We start from the raw sequence: 18,498 nt of genomic DNA, 5'->3' as shown, positions 1-18,498 counted from the left end.
GGCAGTAGCGGACTCGGGTTTTCAAAGCAACTGCATTGACAAGCCTCGGGTTTCTATAAGTAGACCAAAACTTGCAACTACAGGATCCTTTTTCTTAATAAATTTTATTTTAATAAGTGTAAAAAGAAAAAAATAAGGACTAAAACGTAAGGCAACTTAAAAAGTTCAAATATATATATTCCTTATATAATAGAGATTTTTTTTTAAATTTCCAGGTTCTCTCTAAAGAACCTGGGGTAAAGAGGGAAGGAAGGCAACAATGCCATCACACAATTCGGTCAGAAGAGAAGCTATCAAGTGAAATCAATGGGGCATGATGAAAGCAGAAGAGCCACAGTTCTGTCATTCAGAACTCAGTCCATCTTGAGATTAACATAGATATAACGGATGAACTTTAAAGAAGAAAAAAAGGAGATGGTGCCCAGCATGAGGAAGAAGACATAGCCAGTCAGTAAAGAGTAGCCAAAGAACTCTACTGTCTGTACTGCCCCTGACATGTTGGACCGCCGAGCATAGTAGAACACTGAGTAGAGGAAGATGAAGAGGCCGGTTGAGCCCACGCTCAGCACAGAGCGCCACCACCAGCGGTGGTCCTCCCCGGACAGCTGGAAGTAGGTGAGTGCAATGGAGATGCAGGCGCCCACGCTCAGCAGGATGGCGAAGACAAAGAACAGGATGCCGTACAGAGTGTACTGCTCTCGACCCCAGACTGTGGCAAAGATGTAGTACAGCTCCACAGAGATGGCACTGTGAAGAGAAAAGAGCAGACATCATTAAAGCATCCCATGTCACACTGTGGGGGTTAAGGCAGTGGGAGGAGTCTTCTGCCTACTGATTTAGTTTCTTAGTTGCTCTCTTTTCATGAACATCTTCCCTTATAGGCTGAAAGCAGAGATCTTAACTGGACCAGGGAACATACATCTATAATACTACTATTTGGGAAGCTGAGGCAGGAGGATTGCCAAATTCAAAAATCAATCTAGGTTACAAAGCAACTTCAAGGCCAACCTGGAAAACCTAAGACTGTCTGAAAATGAAAGGTGAAAAGGGTTGGGATGTGGTCAGGCTCAGTGGTCCAGTGCTTTCCACACAATGCATGAGGCCTTCAATACACTCCAACAGTACAAAACGGGAATAAGGAAGGGGGGGCAGATACTGTATTGTTTACTTTCTTCTGTATCGTAGGTTCGTAACAAACTCTTCATGCCTTCAAACACCAAACAGAAACCAGGATCTCTAGGCTCCGATACCTTTAAGCCCACCTGATCACTCTCTCAGTGTGCTGAGTGATCACCTGAACTACTGAAGCTCATTCCTGACTAGACAGAACCACCCAGTCAGTGAGCTCTGGCTGAATGGAGGGTTAATACCAGGTTATGGTATCGAGAGAGCAGGGAAAGGCAAAGGCGAGCCAAAACACTGCTGAAGGCAAGGTATGGTGACCCCATCTAATTCAAACACCCAAGGCAGGACAACTTTAACAACTTTTTCTTTCCTTTTTGGTTTTTCAAAACAGGGTTTCTCTGTAGCCCTGGATATCCTATAGACTAGGCTAACTTCAAATTTTTAGAGATCTGCCTTTCCCTACCCTCCAAATGCCCATAAGCCTTATGAGAATGCCTCAAAAAAGAAAACAAAAGAAACAGAAAACTCTCTAGTGTATAAAACCAAACCAAACCAAACTCCCCAAGAGTTTGGCCATGGTATAAAGTGAAGATACCTGAAAGGCAGGAAGCCACCAACAGTCATGTGGATGACAGTAGACTTGTACCAGGGTTGGGGTGGGATCTCCCGGGCGATATTCTTCGTGCGACAAGGTGCATCAAAGGAACTAGCGTTGTTCTTCCCGAAGATGCCCCCAATGACAGTGAGAGGAAAGCCTACCAGCAGCCAAACGGTCAGAAGCAGCAGGATGGTTGTGGCCGGCAGAGCCTGTGTTGAACCGTTGGCCCAGTGCACTGAGTTCACCACACTCCAAGTCAGGAAGAAAGGCACTGCAGGAGGGAGGGTCAGCAGTAGGAGCAACATCCCAGTGACACCCCACTCTGACTGGACCTGAAGGGGAAAGGGATGAAGTAGCCTGCCACTTACAGGGCCCACCTATGCTCCCAGATGGCCAGAGTTGATTGAATTCACCTTGAGCCTTTTATAGCTCATTGGTCTTTGTTCTGTATTTTTCAAACACCCTATTCCCCAAACCAATGCCGTCAAGAACTAAGACAGTTCATCGTTACGGTCCAAGAGTGATACAAATTCATCTGGCTACAGAAACCTGTCTTGCCATGGCATTGATAATTCCTATCATGAAATAGTCACTTGGGTTAAGGACCTGTCATCAGAAAGCCATGCTTCAAATATAAATGGATGGGACATAGGTCAAATACATCAAATTGGAAATAACAAGGTTCAGAATATAGGCTACTATTGTCTTTGAAAAGGCAACCTGGTTTGAAGGCCAGAACGAACCTACCTCCAAAATAAAATGAGTATCAATAAATAAATAAATAAATTTGGGGCTGGAGAGATGGCTCAGCAGTTAAGAGCATTGGCTGTTCTTGCAGAGGTCCTGAGTTCAATTCCCAGCACCCACATGGCAGCTCACAACTGTCCATAACTCCACTTCCAGGGGATCCAACACTCTCACACAGACACGTATTCAGGCAAAACACCAATGCACATAAAATAAATTCAAGAATGCTATTTAGGAGGGTTGAGAAAATGGTTCAGTCAGTAAAGCCCTTTCCCTATGAAAGCATGAGGACCTGAGTTGGGTTTCCAGCAATAGAGAAAAACAACAAAAACAGTCAGATTGGTGGCCGGAGCTCATCACAGTGGAGTGAAGACAGAAGACAGCTCGATGACCATCAGGTCTAGTTAACCCAGTGAGTCTAATCTGAGTGACATACCTGCCTCAAAAGGTAAGGGGAGCTACAGGAAGACCCGACACTGACCTCTTCCTTCCAAAGCACATGAATACACAGCACCCACACAAAGTGTATACATACCAAATTATTTAAGCACAATGTCTGAGGGACTGACAGCTCAGTCGGTAAAATGCCTCACAGTCATGAGAGCCTACGTTCAATTCCTGGATCCCACCTGGAAAAAGCTAGGTATAGTGGCTCATATCCCCCTCCCCCCCTTTTTTTGAGACAGGGTCTGTGTAACCCTGACTGTCCTAGAACTCAAGGTGTACACCAGGGTAGCTTGGAATTCAGAGAGATCTGCTTGCCTCTTGAGTGCTGGGATTAAAGGTGTGCTCCACCATCCCTGGTTCTCGTGCTTGTAATCTCAGCATTGGGGCAGTGGAGACATCACTGAAGCATGTAGCCATGCAGCCTAGTCTTGACTGCTTGGTTAATGAGAGGTCTTTTCTCAACAGAGGTGGACAGTGTCTGAGGAACTATACCCGAGGTTGCCCTCTGGTTTCCACACATACAACTGCATATTTGCATAAGCACTTGAGCACATATATACAAATAGTTGAAGCCCAGGTATGGTGATGTGAACCCATAACCCCCAGAACCCTGGAGGCGGGGGCAGGACTATATAACAAAGTTAAAGGCTCATGTGAGCTCCGAGGTGAGACCCTGTCATTGTTTAGTTTCCTCGTCTTGTACAATGGGTACTACATTACCTGTGTCATATGGCTGCTGTGAAGATTAAGTAAGAAGAGGACATATCACGTCTAGCCACTGTCTAGACACTTTCCAGCACTTAAAACCTTTTCAATGATTTAAAAAGAAATGTATATTTTCCTGGGTTATAGTCATAGTACTCAAGAGGCTACACTGGAGGATCATAAACTCAAAGACAGCCTGGACTACACAGGTCAAGATCCTGTCTTAAAAAAAATTAAGATAAAGAAATAGATTCTTTTTGATGGATTGCCTTTTGAACCCCCTACCTCTACCCCCATTCCTACCCAGGGGCTGAAGAATAAAGCTGAGTGGTTAAAAGCACCTGCTGTTTTAACTGAGGACCAGGGTTCAGTTCCCAACACCCACATGGCGGCTCACAACCATCTGTAACTCCAGTTCCAGGGGATTCAACACCTTCTGGCTTCCATAGGGACTATATGCATGTACTGCACAATGTTGTACATGTTGACTATTTGCATGTATTGCACAGTGCTGTGCATGTTGCATATGTGTTGCACATGCAGGCAAAACACTTATAAATGTGAGTATTATAATATTTTCCCTATAGTCCCTGTACCGTGATGTGTTCTATTACTAAGTCTAGGCAGACCCACAATAAAAGGGGGACGTTCTCACCAGAGAAGAGACTGGTGGTGAGAATGATGTTCCAAACCCAACGTTCACCTCCGATTTGCCGGTAGAAGTGGCTGGACACGTAGCCAGAGATGCAGCAGGTCAGGGCATACAACAAGATTGCTGCTGAGTTAATGGCTCCATGACGGTGCACGTTGAACATGCCCAGCAACGCCATGACAATAATGCCTACAAGGTAGTAGCAGAACACTCAGGTTAGGTCTCATTACACTTCTTCTCCATGTCAGAGAAATCATACCCCTTGACCCAGATCCTCAAGTGGTTTTCCTAGTCCTACTAGAGTCAGGAAAACTCACACATCCTCACTAGAGATACTGATTCCCTTAGGTCTTCCTCTCATCTTGAACAGAAGAGAAAACCCACTGAACTCTTCTAATAACCTATCTGCTACCCTTTGAAAACAACTCATATCCCCTCACCAGTGCCAAGGGCCAGGAACTGGGCACCCACTCCAAGCACCGCGCAGAGCAGACCACGATATGGAGGGAAGCGGAAGACATCTGTATGGATAATTTTCCAGCCATTATCACCCTGGTCAAAGTCATCACTAGAGCCTCCAGAGCTGGTCTCTTCATCTAGGTTGTACCGAGCCAGGTCATTTCGAAGCACGCGCATTAGGATGACAGCCACAAAACCCACCAGTAAGAACACAAGCACCATGGAGTTGATGATGGACAACCAGTGGATTTCCAGGGTTCGAGGAAAGAAACCACCATCATCACCTCGGCGCCTGTCACTTCGTTGCTCCACTGACGTCTCAGACCAGCGCACGCTGTAAGTGTGAGTAAGGCCCAGTAATTCATCAGACCGTAGCCCATCCAAGCTATGGGGCTTGACATCCCGAACTGAAACATTGGCAAATATGATTCGATCTCCATGGAATTCTAGGTGGAAGTCCAAATGTGTCCAGAGGCCTATCTTGTGGCTGTGTGGCAGGAAGCCACTCTCTTCCATGTAGCCCACAAAACCACGAATTGGCAAATCATCTATTACAAACTCAAAGTAATACAATTCCTCAATGGCCTGGCGCAGCTGCTCCACCTATAAAGAACAAGCCAGTAGTCAGTTAGCCTCTCAGTTAAAATAGTGTCTCAAAAACTCTGTGGTACTCTTATTTTGGCTTGGATAATTCTGTTTGTAGTGATATACTCATCTGTGTATTGCAGGGGTCAGCATCCTTGATCCCTACACACCAATAGTACCTCTGAATTGTGAGAGTCAAGATTATTTCCAAGATGGTGGTGCACACCTTTAGTGCCAGGACTGGGGAGGCAGAGGCAGGTAAATCTCTGAGTTCAAGGTCATCCTAGACTACAGGATGAGTTCCAGAACATCCAGGGCTGCTGTTACACAGAGAACCCCTATCTTGGTGGGTGGGTGGGGATCTGGTATAGAACATCTCTATTATCCCAGCACTTGGAAGGTTAACATTGGGTTTGAGGCTAGCCTGGGCTAAATAGTAAGACCTTTTCTCAACAATCGAACAAAACAAAAACAAACCCCAAACCAACCAAACAAAATGTCTTTATACATTGCCAAAGTACCTAGGTACAAAACTGTTTCCCATTGAGATTCACTGACTGATTCTGGTATATTAGCCCCCAAAAGAACTAAGTTATCTCTTTGCTAGAATAAAGTCTCAGAAAAATAAATGAAGCAAAGTATTAAAAGACTAGAATGGTTCTTGCTCTCTTCTTTCTTCTCTTGTACCTTTGCGCCCCACCCCCTCCTCTCCCCATCCCCCCCTCCACATGCTCATGGCCGGCCTCTACTTCTCTACTCCTCTCTCTCTCTGCCCCTACTACCCTCTTAACTCCCCTTCCGATGCCGTGAATAAACTCTATTCTAAAAGAAAGAAAGAAAGAAAGAAAGAAAGAAAGAAAGAAAGAAAGAAAGAGAAAGAAAGAAAGAAAGAAAGAAAAAAGACTGGAATTAAGAAGTTCCAAAATTTGCTAAAGAAAAAAGTGACAGGAGAAGCTAGAATGTAAAGAAGCCATGAAAGAGCCGTATGTGTGTTCGGAGGGAAACAGGAGCCTGGGACCTGTAACTGACAGCTGAGCCCCGGGCTCTAATCTCCGTTCTGCATCTTTGTATCCGTGTTATCTTGAAAAGTCAGTTCTGAACATCTAAGCAAGTACACTGGGTTTTGGTTGGAGTCCAAACAGATAATTTCTATAAAGGTACTATGGTGTAAGGCACCCTTAGTCCTTGGCAAGAAGGGCTGAGTGATAACTAATGTGGAGAGCTGACCTGTGCAGAACTGAGTTGCATGTGACACAGAATTCTCTTCTCCACATTCTCCCGAAAGCGGATCTCGTACAAAGATTCGGCCATTCGGTCCCCATCCAGTACTTCACCCAAACTAAGACTTTTGTGGCGGATCTTCTCAGGACAGCAGACTGGAAGCTGATAGTAGTGGTAAGTTTCCTGAGGGTTATGGTAGGGTCCCACTTTGTTGACATATAGAATGACCGGGTCGCCGGGCTTGTAGTGTGTGACACCTTCCACCCATGGCCCATGGCCTATGCCCAGCAACAGTATCAGGACTGGCAAACAATGGCAGCTCCAACTTCGAGGGTGCCCTAGGACTGTCATCCTTAAGGCAGCAGAACCTGTTGGGGGAATCCCGTGGTTACAGAAACTAGGAATCAAATCATGATGCCCCGGGTCTGGTCTCTCAAGTGCCCATTGACTCCACCTCCTCCCAATGGCCTCCCGATCTCCACACCACAGGACTTCTACCCCAAAAACGGGGCTTTGCGTGCACTCAATCGTACTCCCAACTAAGGTTCACGCCTCCAGGCCTCCCCCCCCCCCGGGGCTGCGCGTGCCAACCCGTTTCTATAGCAACGCCAGGCGGGCTCGCTGCTCCGGAAGGGGCACCCGCCGCAGCTCCGGGGTCCTCACTGCGAGGAACCGGCTGGCCAAAGAGGCACCAGTGGCCTCACAGGGCCCCGTAGCTGCTGCCCTTGGGCTTCTGCCCGGGTCTTCCAGACAGTGGCGCCGGAGTGGTAGGCTCGGCGAGGACCTGACGACGGACCTCCTCCGGGTTGTCCGCCGCCGCGCCTGATTGCCGCGACGGCTGCCACGTCGCCAGCGTCCGCACCCGGCTCGTTCCAACGCTCCTCGAAGAGCTCTGGATCTCTCGCGATCCGGCCCCGCCACGGATCCCACGAAGCTCGCTCCCGGAGCCACCGAGCGATGCCAGTAGTCGTCCCGGCGAGCAGTCCCGCAGCCCGGACACGTCAGTCTTACCACTTCCGCCTTCGCCGACGGGGACCTCAGCCCAGGGAAGGCGCGAAGACGGGAAAGCTCCTCTCCGGAGCCGAGAACTCCGCGATGCTTGCCGGCGTGTCGCGGGCGGCTTCCCACGGGGAGCGGGAGCGGGGCCGGGTAAAGACGGGGCCCGCCCCCGGCTGCTGAGGTCGGCCCTGACGCGGAAAGTTGCCCCTGACCGGGGCGGGGCTTTATGCTGCGTTCCCACGCCTGGAACCTGGCCTCCAACACCTCGGTAAAGGTGCCCCTCGGGGACTTTCTGGAGGCACAGACCCGTCATTGTTGGCAACGAGCATGCGGGAGCTGAGTGAGGTGCACCTACAGTTTGCCATGTCACCCTGCAAGTTGTGCAGGTTGACAGCACGGTTTTTGATCCGAAGTAGGTTTTTGTTTTAAGTCTGGAATCCCTGCATACCTAGAACTCAGGGTCCTTTGAGGCTCTGCTTTCAGAGCTTCCAGGTACACACCATCGAACCTCATTTCATCTTGTTCCTACGTATGTCTGCAGGATGTTTGGGCTTCTCCCTAATTTTGCAGGTTACTTTGAACGTGTTTACGTTTGTCTGGCTCAGCCGTTCTGAAGGGGCTCTGTCCTCCGAATTCCCTCTGGCCAGTGACTTGCACTTGGCAACAAAGCAAACGGGAGGAAGCTGACTTAAAAGTTTTCTATCCTGGGGGAAGCAAGTACTGAGGGAAATCACAAACAGCCATTCTTCTCCACACTTTATTTTTATATATGTGAGTACACTGTCGCTGTCTTCAGACACACCAGAAGAGGGCATCAGATCCCATTACAGATGGTTGTGAGCCACCATGTGGTTGCTGGGGATTAAACTCAGGAACTCTGGAAGAGCAGTCAGTGCTCTTAACCACTGAGCCATCTCTCCAGCCCTGCATACCATTTTTTAAGCCTCATATTCTCCCTGTGTAGACTGCTCCCTGCCTTTCCCTACTCACCTGACTAGAGAACTCCATTCTCTGAACAGAGCAGATCACTTTTCACAGGAGCCCTTCCTGTGCCTGTCCTTCCGTGTTTGGATCATTTCATCTCACTGTGCTGGTGTCGTTCATGTGTCTCTTATACTTTGAAACTTTTGAAGAGACTTAACTTATCCTTCTTTTCACCTTCAGAATTTAACAGGGTTCTTGTATGTACTGGGCTGTTTACAATACGTTCCTTGAACAAATTGATGGACCTTCTGTTTGTGATGAGAGATGACCGGTTTGTTAGCAAACCACCTATCCAGGGCTGGTTAGTGGGCAGTGATCGAGCGGTGCTGGGCGCAGCTACTGAGCTGTGATGTGCTCTGGGCAGTTCTTCAATCATACTAGGTTGTAGAGCGGAATTCCAGTAGACTTTGGAACTCTGGTGCCAGCACGTCCATAGGTGGGACGTGACATGTCATTTATGGTGTGATCATTTATATTGGCGGATGTTCAGGTTTTGAGACCCTATCTCAAAGCAAACAAAAATACCCAAGGTATTCGAATGGAAGGCCCCATGTTATCTCAGGCATTTAATTGATGGCTGTGTTTAGGGAGGTTTAGGTGTGGCCTTGTTTGGGAATGCTGGGGGCTGGCTTTGAGAGTCTGCTCAGTTCCCTGCTTGCAGTTCAAGACACCCTCTGGAACTGTAAGTGTGAATAAACTGTTTTCTGTAAGTCGCCTTGGTCATGGTGTTTTAGCACAGCAATGGAAGAACAATACAAAGGTGGAAGTCACCTGGCATCCTCCTAACCTCCATGTGCATGCAAACCCTCACAACTAGTAGACAAAAACCAATACTCTTACCTTTGTCCCCTGAGTGCTCAGATTTCAGTCATGCCCACGTTTACCACACAAAATCATGTAAGAACTGTGCTGCCTGTGCTGGCTAATTTTATGTGAACTTGCCACAAGCTAGAGTCATTTGGGAAGAAGCCTCAGTTGGGAAAATGCCCCCACCAGATGGGTCTGTAGACAACCATGTTGTGTATTTTCTTATCTAATGATTGATGGGGGAGGGCCACTCATCCTGAGAAAGTGTGTGCAGAGGGCTGGGCTATGGTACTGGGAACTAGAAGAAAATAGTCTGAGCAAGCCATCGAGGAGCACTCCTCCGAGGCCTCCACAGCAGTTTCCTCCCTTGCGTTTCTGCCCTGAGTTCCCTGAATTATGAACTACAAGCTGTAAAATGAACTGAACCCTTTTCTCCCCAAGTCCCCTGTGGTTTTGGTGTTTTATTACAGCAGTAGAAACCCTAAGACACTGCCCTTCTCACTTGGTCATTCCCTAACCGTGTTCTTCCTTTCTACTGAGACTCAGAACCCATCTCCCAGCCTCTTCTTTGTTTCTAGCTCCCTTCACTATATAAATGTAGAGTCCACATCCCAGCATTTCAGCCACATTCTTACCTGAGATTTTGTTTTATTTCTTTGTAGCCCTAGCTGGCCTGGAACTTCATATGTATAGACCAGGCCTTGAACTCACTAAGATCATCTGCCTGTACCTCCCAACTGCTGGGATTAAAGGAGTGTGAACAAGTGTGGATGTGAGAGGTTGACCATGCTGCCTGGCCAGCGAACTCCAGTGCTTTCTCTGCTTGTGCTTCCTTCCCTAGTCCTGAGGTCACAAGTGCACACCAGCTTCTTACATAGGTACTAGGAATCTAATTGAGTGCTTGATGCTTATGAAGTACTTTACTGAGTGAGGATTTCTCCAGCCCCAGCTTCTCAAACATGTCATCACTTGAGAACTCTGCATAACCTATTAGGCAGGTGATGTAAGACAAGCGGTTAGGACCATTTGTGGCCGTGTGTGCATATAATCCCAGTACTTGGGAGGATGAAGCTGAATGATTTAGGCCAGCCAAGACTAACAGACCTTCAAAACCAAGAAATCCTAAGTTCTGAAGGGAAGGTTGGCATATGCCAGGGGAGGAAGAGAAGAATGTGTGATAAGCTGGCACAGGCTTGCAGTCTGCACTGCTGCAAAGGCCCAGACAAGCCTCTATTGCAAGTTTGGTGCCTGCATGGTCACGTTAGACTGTCAGTAGAAAAGAAAAGGAATCAGGCATATAGCTTATAGTTTCAGTGACAGGACATTATCTGGCATGTGAGAGCCTCTAGATTCAACCTTTGGCACTCAAGGTGGGTAGACAGGAGGCTAAGGCAGGAGGATCTGAAATTCAGCCTGGGATACATAGTGATACTGTTTCACAGACCAAATAACAAAGCACATAGCTGTAACAGATTTGAGAAGCAGGAGGATTTTGAGACCAGCCTAGGATACATATTGAGACCCTAGACCCCATAGTAAAGGAACAAAAGGCAAAATTGGAAAGGCAATGTTTATCACAGGGCTGATGACAGTCAGCAGACAATAAACTGTTTTAGATTAATTTATATGTTTGCCTGCTTGAGTTTATGTGCACCTCATTGTATAAGAGTCAATGGAGACCAGAAGAGGGTATTAGCTGCCCTGAAACTGAGTTACAGGTGCCCATGAGCTGCACTGTGGGCGCTGAGAACCAAACCCCGCTTCTCTGAGAACAGCAAGCTCTCTGAGCCATGGAAATAAAAATCAGATTTGTGAGGTTAGGGAGAGGGCTCAGTGAGCAAGATGGCTTTCCTGCCAGCATAAAAACCCCATGCACTCATAACCCCAGAATTGGGTGGTAGAGATAGGTGGATGCAGAGAGCCCACTGGCTACCCACACTAGCCAAACCGGCAAGCTTCTCAGGACTATAAGGAAGTGTAACAGGAAGACACCCAGTGTCCTCTCTGGCTTCTGCGTGTATGGGTCCACACGTAAATGCTACAGCTGAGGGGAGCAGCAGGCTTGCAAGCAACCAGTTTAGAGGGTTGTGCTGAGCAGGAACAGCAGTGGGCACAGAGCTGTAAGTGCATTCTTTTTATGTATGGGTAATTGTGTGTAAGAACATACACCCGTGTTCACGTGGAAGCTATGAACACCTTGTTCCTTTGGGGTAGGGTCTTTACTGAACCTGAAATTTGTGTTTCTTTTTTTAAGATTTGTTATTTCTTCATTATGAGTACACTGTTGCTGTCTTCAGACTCACCAGAAGAGGGCATCAGATCCCATTACAGATGCTTGCTGGGAATTGAACTCAAACCTCTGGAAGAGTTGTCAGTGCTCTTATCCACTGAGTCATCTCTCCAGCTGCCCTATCCCTTTAAAGATTTGTTTATTTATTATATTTAAGTACACTGTAGTTGTCTTCAGACACCAGAAGAGGGCATCAGATCTCATTACAGATGGTTGTGAGCCACCATGCGGTTGCTGGGATTTGAACTCAGGACCTCTGGAAGAGCAGTCAGTGCTGTTAACCACTGAGCTATCTGTCCAGCATTTGCATTTCTGGAGTAGGTGGAGAGTCAGCAAACCCCAATGATACTCTTGTGCCCACCTTGTTCAGGGCTGGGACTGCACCTGGCTTTTTTGTAGATGCTGGGACTGAACCTCAGGCTTCCTGCTTGAACAGCAAGGGCTCTATGAATGAAAAAAAATAGGTTAAAGAGACAGGATTTGGTGATACAATAAAGTGGATGTAGATATTTGATGTCTCTGTTCAGGGCAACATGGAAGCCTTAGAGTAGGAAATAACTCAGTTTTGGATATGAACTTGAGGTGCAGGGAGAAGACATGTTCCTGTAATATTTAGTAAGCAAACAGGCATATCTGGGGTGAAACTGGCACAAGAAACCATCAGAATAAATGTGCAGTCTGGAGCCATGAGAGGCGAGAGTCCTAGGGGAGAGTGAGGGTCTGAGAAAAGCAAGCTTGTGATTAAGGCATAGGCAGGGATTGGGGGGATGTGGGTTGACGGTAGAGTGCTGGCCCGGCAAACACTGAAAGCCGGAAACTGATGATGCTCCAGGAAAGCAGTGACTAAAAGAACGAGACAAACCAAGAGCACCCCAGATCATATAAGGCAAGAATGCAGGGCAAGACTGAGCTCAGACTGCTTCAACACCGTGCCGTCCTCTGTGCACCCTGGTATGTTTCTCATGCTCGATGACAGACACACGGCTACGCGGTTGACCTTGGTCATTAGTTATGTGGTATGTTCAGTGTATTGTCTACCACATGGCAGACACTCAGATAAAGGGGCCACAGGGGAGACTCACCAGGTTGTGTCAAGTGCCTTGTGTAATGAATATGTTCCAAACTGCGCTTCATTTCAACCTTTGTAGCCAATGATGAGTTAAGGAGTATGGAACTTGGGACCTTGGAAGTTCTGTAACTAAGACATGGAAGTAACAACAGCCAGCCAAGACAAAAAGAATGTTCTTTTCTTTCCCCTTCCAAGTTCTTAGTGAAGGGCCAAGCCCAGCTTCCCAGACTTGTGTGACTCAGTAATCATTAGGACCCTAACTTCACTTCAGTACCCTCCCTTCAGAAGCTCCAGGTGGCTTCTCTGTAAGTATCAAAGCCCCCCACTGCGCAAGCCCAACATCATGGGGAAGGGAGACACCTCGGAAACAGCATCAGCCACCCCAGCCTATCGCTCTGTCATGGAGGAGTATGGTTATGAGGTGGGCAAGGTTATTGGCCACGGCTCCTATGGAACTGTATATGAAGCTTACTACACAAAGCAGAAGGTCATGGTGGCTGTCAAGATCATCTCAAAGAAGAAGGCCTCTGAAGACTATCTCAACAAGTTTCTACCACGTGAGATACAGGTCAGAAAGGGAGTCAAAAGAGGGAACTGAGGCTTACTAATAAGCTACCTGAGGTATATTAGGGGTGTAACTATAGAAAGAGGTGGATACGAAAACCTGCAAACCAGGACTGAATGTCTTAAGTAGGAAAGTTCTAATATATATATATATATATATATATATATATATATATATATATATATATATATATATATATATATATATGTATGTATGTGTGTGTATATCCTCTTTCCTATGTGCAAACATTCAGCTTATTATCTACCCCCCCCCAAGTAAAAATGCAAACTGGAATTTACCCAGACACCACCTGATGCTGTTATAAAGTAGTAAATAGGGGGCTGGAGAGATTACTCAGTGGTTAAGAGCACTGACTGCTCTTCCAAAGATCCTAAGTTCAAATCCCGCAACCACATGGTGGTTCACAACCATCTGTAATGAGATCTGATGCCCTCTTCTGGTGTGTCTGACACCAATGGGAGAGTGAAGAAAGCACAGCTGGAGTTTGCCAGGTTTGATGATTCCCTCTCTTGGGATCAGGTAATGAAAGTCTTACGGCACAAGTACCTCATCAACTTCTATCAGGCCATTGAGACCACATCCCGAGTATACATCATCTTGGAGCTGGCTCAGGGTGGTGATGTCCTTGAATGGATCCAACGATATGGGGCCTGCTCTGAGACCCTTGCTGGCAAGTGGTTCTCCCAGATGGCCTTGGGCATTGCCTACCTGCACAGCAAGGGCATCGTGCACCGGTGAGGATAGTCACTGGACTGGGCTTTGGGATCTAAGGGGAGTTTTATGCATATTGCCCATTTTCTGCCCTTTCTCTTGACTTCTCTTAATATATAGGTCCATTTGTTCACCATATTGTAGTCATCTGGTCAAGCACACTTGTATCCACTGTGTGAGAGCACTTTATACACAATGGTGAACTAGTGGTCCTCAGATACCATCCTCTCTCCCTTTTGGGCTCTGCTCACAACTCCATGGCTTTGCTTCTGCTTTATTTCCCATAGACATCTCACTCCTACTTGTCCTGTCCTCGTCTCTAGCCTCTGACCCCTTCCTTTCAGCTCCCGGTCTAATACTAAGCCCTCTCCCCAGCCTGACCCCCAGCCTTTCTGCTGCTGGTAGGGACTTAAAGTTGGAGAACCTGTTGCTGGACAAGCGGGAGAATGTGAAGATATCGGACTTTGGTTTCGCCAAGATGGTGCCTTCTAGCCAGCCTGTGCGTAGTAGCCCTTCTTACCGCCAAATGAACTGCCTTTCTCACCTCAGCCAGACCTACTGTGGCAGCTTTGCTTACGCCTGCCCGGAGATCTTGCTAGGCTTGCCTTACAACCCTTTCCTGTCTGACACCTGGAGCATGGGTGTCATCCTCTACACTCTGGTGGTTGCACGGCTGCCCTTTGATGACACCAATCTCAAGAAGCTGCTGAGAGAAACCCAGAAGGATGTCACTTTCCCAGCTAACATCACCATCTCCCAGGAGTGCAAGGTGCTGGCTCCCCCAAGAGGGCTGAGGCTTTAGACGGGACCCATGGGGAGGGGAAAGGAAATAACAAATTTAGGCCTTCCGGCCACACCCCCACACCCCAGGGTTGACTTTTGTCATGCTAGGGCTGACTCTAGCTCCTTCCCAAAGCGGTAGGAAGGCCTTAAGAGCCTAAACCACTGATCTTAAATATGCTTGATAATTAGGTTCGACCAAGGATCCCTTTAGGGCCGAAGGGATTATGCAAGGAGCTCTTCTCTTTTCTTGCAGGGCTCCAGCATAAAACCAGGGCCCCAGCCCCTTTCACCAGAGTAGTGCGATGGGCCTCCTGCTTCTTCCTTAGGTCCAGCTACTCAGTGCCTGTGCTCACAAAGGGGGCCAAGCTCAGCCAAGCCCTCTCTCTCCCCTGCCCTAGAACCTGATCTTCCAGATGCTACGCCAAGCTACCAAGCGTGCCACCATCCTAGATGTCCTCAGGGACCCCTGGATGCTCAAGTTCCAGCCTGAGCGACCCTTGAACGAAATCAGGCTGCTCGAGGCCATGTACCAACCCACCAGCACCGCCAGCACCGCCAATCGTCACCAATCCTTGGAAATCACGACTTGAAGGTGGCTGAGGCAGGAGGCTAAGGAAAACAGCAAGAGACTGGGGGGGAAATCTTTTCTATAAAATAAACCTAATTAGTTTCACCATGTAGGGTCAAGACGTTCTTTCCTCTGGAGTGTTAGTGGAGACCACTATTGAGGGGTGACTTTCTGCCCAAAGCCTGCTCTTGACGCCCATGGCAGTTAATGCAATTGACTTGAGGAAGCTTTACTGTGTCAGCTGTTTGTGAGTTTCAGGCTCTTGTTTCACATTTTTCTTCTCTAATGTTCTAGTGGACAGATGGGACAGAGGGTTCGGGGTGGGGGGTCTTAGTTTTGTTTTGACTTGGGCTCTGCCCCTTTACAATTCAAGACAGCAGCATTGTTCTTTCTGTTTTGTGTTTGCTCCCAACTTGGGCCAAAGTTTTAATTGGTAAGAAGAGTTAAGGGAAGGGAATGGGACAGGCCTGGTTTCTAGGTACCTTCTCCTTCCAGTATCCCTTTAACCACTCCTGAAAGGATGGGCTCTGTAAACCAGTAAACCATAGCTCCTAGATCCGAAGCAACAGAGTTCAAGCCAAGCCCTGTAGTGAATTGTTAGTTCTAGATAATAGAAAGCTACTTGCCCCTGCAAAAGGAAAATGGGGCTAGCTTAGTAGAGGCATGACTGAGCCAGAGCAATGAGAAAGACTCAAATTAGCTCCTTATGATCTGATCTCTTCTCTCCCTCCTTTCTCTTCCCCCTCTTTCAAGTAACTTAGAACCCCCTCTGTAGCTTAGATTAGCTTGAAATCCACAATCCTCCTGTTTTAGCCTCCAGAGTGCTGGGATTACAGGCATGTGCCACCACATCTATCAGTATGGTTCTAAAATAAACAAAAGTTTCCTCTTATTTTCCTTTTTGGGAGGTTGGGGGGACAAGGTATACCCTGGCTGTGTATGCTTGGCTGGTCTGAACTCAGAGATCTGCCTGCCTTTGTTTGGGTCCTGTGATTAAAAGCATGTGCCACCTCACCTGGTACTGATGGCAGTTTCTTTACCTCAGCGCTAGGCAACACTCTGACAAATGCAGGAAGGGTGGGACCGCCCAGAACATAGTTTGAGATATTGGAAACGGTAGGTCATTTGTTTCTTCTCTTTCTCTCCCCCCCCCCCTTTTTGTTGTTTGTTTTCCGAGTCAGTTTCTATGTGTAGCCCTGGCTGTGTGGAACTGTAGATCAGGCTGGCCTTGAACTCAGAGCTCCACCTGCCTCTGCCTCCCAAGAGCTGGGATCACAGGTGCGCACCACCACTGCCCAGAGCCATTTGTTTTTTCAACCCCCCTTGGTTATTAATGAAGTATTTTTTTACTACTTAAAACAAGGCTCTCTGAACCAAGAGGAAGAATCTTGGGTACAGATAGACAAGACATATCAACACTCGGGATCCACCTACCCAGTCTTATTGGGGAGAAAAGGACATCTGCTATCAAAAAGAAGGGAACCCAGGGACTCCTTCTGTAACAAGATTTTTCTCCAAAGTTTGGCCAAAGAGGGGAGACTAATGTGTCCTTCCCTGACAGACAGGCAGCCACCTCAGCAGGAAGACGCAAAGCTGTGCTCCTCCTCTCTCAGCTTGTGGTACTAAGGACAGAGGTAGACAAACTCCCCAGGATTCTCAGCGGGCCCCTTAGAGCTTCTTTGTCTTCATCCTTTCAGGAAGCTCCAGAGTTGAGAGTGCCCAAAACAGAAGGAAGTGTTAAAGCCTCCGAACTCCCACCAGCATCTGCTCTGACACCTATAGCCAGCTGAATTAGTGAGGCTCACCCCCCACAGCACCCCAGAACCAGTAGAGCAAACAAAGCAGGCTTATCACTTGTATTTACAGCTCCAAAAAACAGGGACACAGCTTGCTGAGTGGAACTCTGGGTTTCAGCCTCTACTCCCTTTCAGTCAGAAGCGGTCACACAGTCAGCACCTGCACGGGTGTAGCAGCAGCAGCTTCTACTGGATCCTTTGTGATGAGACCAATGATACTTTGGCTCATATGTTTACCCTCTCAAGTCTTTAACAGTGCATTCTGGGGACCTGGCCCTGCAGACAGATGTGTATAAGGCACCCTAAACAATCCAACTTTGGGGTGGGGTCGTGTCCTTTCTCCTTGTTGCTCACACTTAACAGCTCCTGAGTTAATTCCTTTTGCTCCAGTTTCTCTAGATCTTGCAGCAATTCATCCTGAACATGGGATGACAAGAAAACAACCGGTCCCCAAAGAGCCCACTTTTGAAGTTCTCTCCAAAATTTGTTCCAGTAACTTCTCTTGAGTTTCCTCCAAAGCAGTCCCATGATTTGCCAATACTCTAATATTCTCTGACCCCTCATCCCTGTCATCTCCAAGACCCACAGAAATGGCACCTGAGATCTGCTAGGCCAGCTCCCGTTTTTCTGTGACATTAGCTATCAGTCCCTCTGCCTTTCCAATGTCATTAAGAACAGGATACATGGCTAAGGAATCAGAGGGTACCCCTTCCCTCAGTCTCCCCTCCCTGAAGCCCCTAGCCACCATTGGCTTTCTCACCTCACACAGCAAAGTCCTTCCATCATATGGCCTCACACCGGATACTATACTCCCTAAAGTTTTAAAAATGAATCTTGTTTTCTTAGAGTACCCTGGCCAGCAAAAGGATCTTTCATGAAGAAAGCAAGGAGGTTTTTAACCATTAAAGGCATGACATATATTCTGAGGAGTTTAAAAATTCAAAGTGAGAGCTGGAGAGAAGGTTTAGTTGTTAAGAGCACTTGCTGGTCTTCCAGAGGCCAGCCTGGTCTACACAGTAAGTTCGAGAACAACCAGGGCTATCAAGTCTCTGTACCAAAAACAAAACAAAAGAACACATACAAAACAACAACAACAAAAGTCTTACAGAGGACCCAGCTGTTCCCAACACCCACACCTGACAACTCACAACCACCTGTAACTCCAGTTCCAGTTTCTTGATCAGTGTTTCTTATGTCTCCTTCAGTTTCTGTATTACTTTTTCAGAAATTAAACTCTTTTTTTCCTTCAGAGTCCAAGGAGCAGACACGTATCGTGTGAAGGAAAAGTATTAGCCACCACTCACTGAGTTCACGTTGCTAGGTCATACCAAAGCTGCTCTTCTCTAAATAATTATAATGAATGTGC

General features: G+C 47.4%; 2 protein-coding genes across 7 annotated transcripts; one reads left to right on the top strand and one right to left on the bottom strand.

Moving 5' to 3' along the window:
• Positions 1 to 43: 43 nt before the first annotated feature.
• On the bottom strand, positions 44 to 7,596 carry TM9SF1 (transmembrane 9 superfamily member 1). Of its 4 annotated transcripts, XM_080926537.1 has the most exons (7): positions 7,131 to 7,297; positions 6,546 to 6,907; positions 5,018 to 5,336; positions 4,715 to 4,795; positions 4,278 to 4,463; positions 1,721 to 1,994; positions 44 to 747 (listed from the first exon to the last, which is right to left on the bottom strand). In XM_080926537.1, exons 2-7 carry the CDS (start codon positions 6,888 to 6,890, stop codon positions 354 to 356), a joined length of 1,599 nt encoding a protein of 532 aa, XP_080782663.1. In that variant the 5' UTR covers positions 6,891 to 6,907; positions 7,131 to 7,297; the 3' UTR covers positions 44 to 353. The 4 variants fall into 4 exon arrangements, with proteins under 4 accessions (XP_080782663.1, XP_080782662.1, XP_080782660.1 ...); XM_080926536.1 differs by lacking the exon at positions 7,131 to 7,297 and adding an exon at positions 7,336 to 7,596 and having other exon boundaries at positions 4,715 to 5,336; XM_080926534.1 differs by having other exon boundaries at positions 4,715 to 5,336.
• A 5,435-nt stretch (positions 7,597 to 13,031) lies between these two features.
• Positions 13,032 to 15,358, top strand: TSSK4 (testis specific serine kinase 4; the record flags this gene model as incomplete). 3 transcript variants are annotated; one of them, XM_080925872.1, is made up of 4 exons in its annotated part: positions 13,032 to 13,256; positions 13,794 to 14,008; positions 14,391 to 14,754; positions 15,167 to 15,358. In XM_080925872.1, the coding sequence occupies 4 exons, from the start codon at positions 13,032 to 13,034 to the stop codon at positions 15,356 to 15,358; spliced, it is 996 nt and encodes a 331-aa protein (XP_080781998.1). The 3 variants fall into 3 exon arrangements, with proteins under 3 accessions (XP_080781998.1, XP_080781997.1, XP_080781999.1); XM_080925871.1 differs by having other exon boundaries at positions 14,361 to 14,754; XM_080925873.1 differs by lacking the exon at positions 15,167 to 15,358 and adding an exon at positions 15,022 to 15,066 and having other exon boundaries at positions 14,361 to 14,754.
• Positions 15,359 to 18,498: the final 3,140 nt, after the last annotated feature.

Source organism: Micromys minutus (assembly GCF_963924665.1).
Source record: "Micromys minutus genome assembly, chromosome: 12".
NCBI classification, from domain to species: Eukaryota; Metazoa; Chordata; class Mammalia; order Rodentia; family Muridae; genus Micromys; species Micromys minutus.
Note: the sequence above shows the minus strand (reverse complement) of the source record. Positions and strands in the feature narration are given on the sequence as shown.

Coding starts and splice junctions, on each gene's coding strand:
- TM9SF1 (XM_080926536.1), bottom strand. CDS start 6,890: ATGACAGTCCTAGGGCACCCTCGAAGTTGGAGCTGCCATTGTTTGCCA. Junction 5,337..6,545: donor TGCAACTCAGTTCTGCACAG/GTCAGCTCTCCA, acceptor TGTTCTTTATAG/GTGGAGCAGCTGCGCCAGGC. Junction 748..1,720: donor GGTGGCTTCCTGCCTTTCAG/GTATCTTCACTT, acceptor TTCTCTTCACAG/TGCCATCTCTGTGGAGCTGT.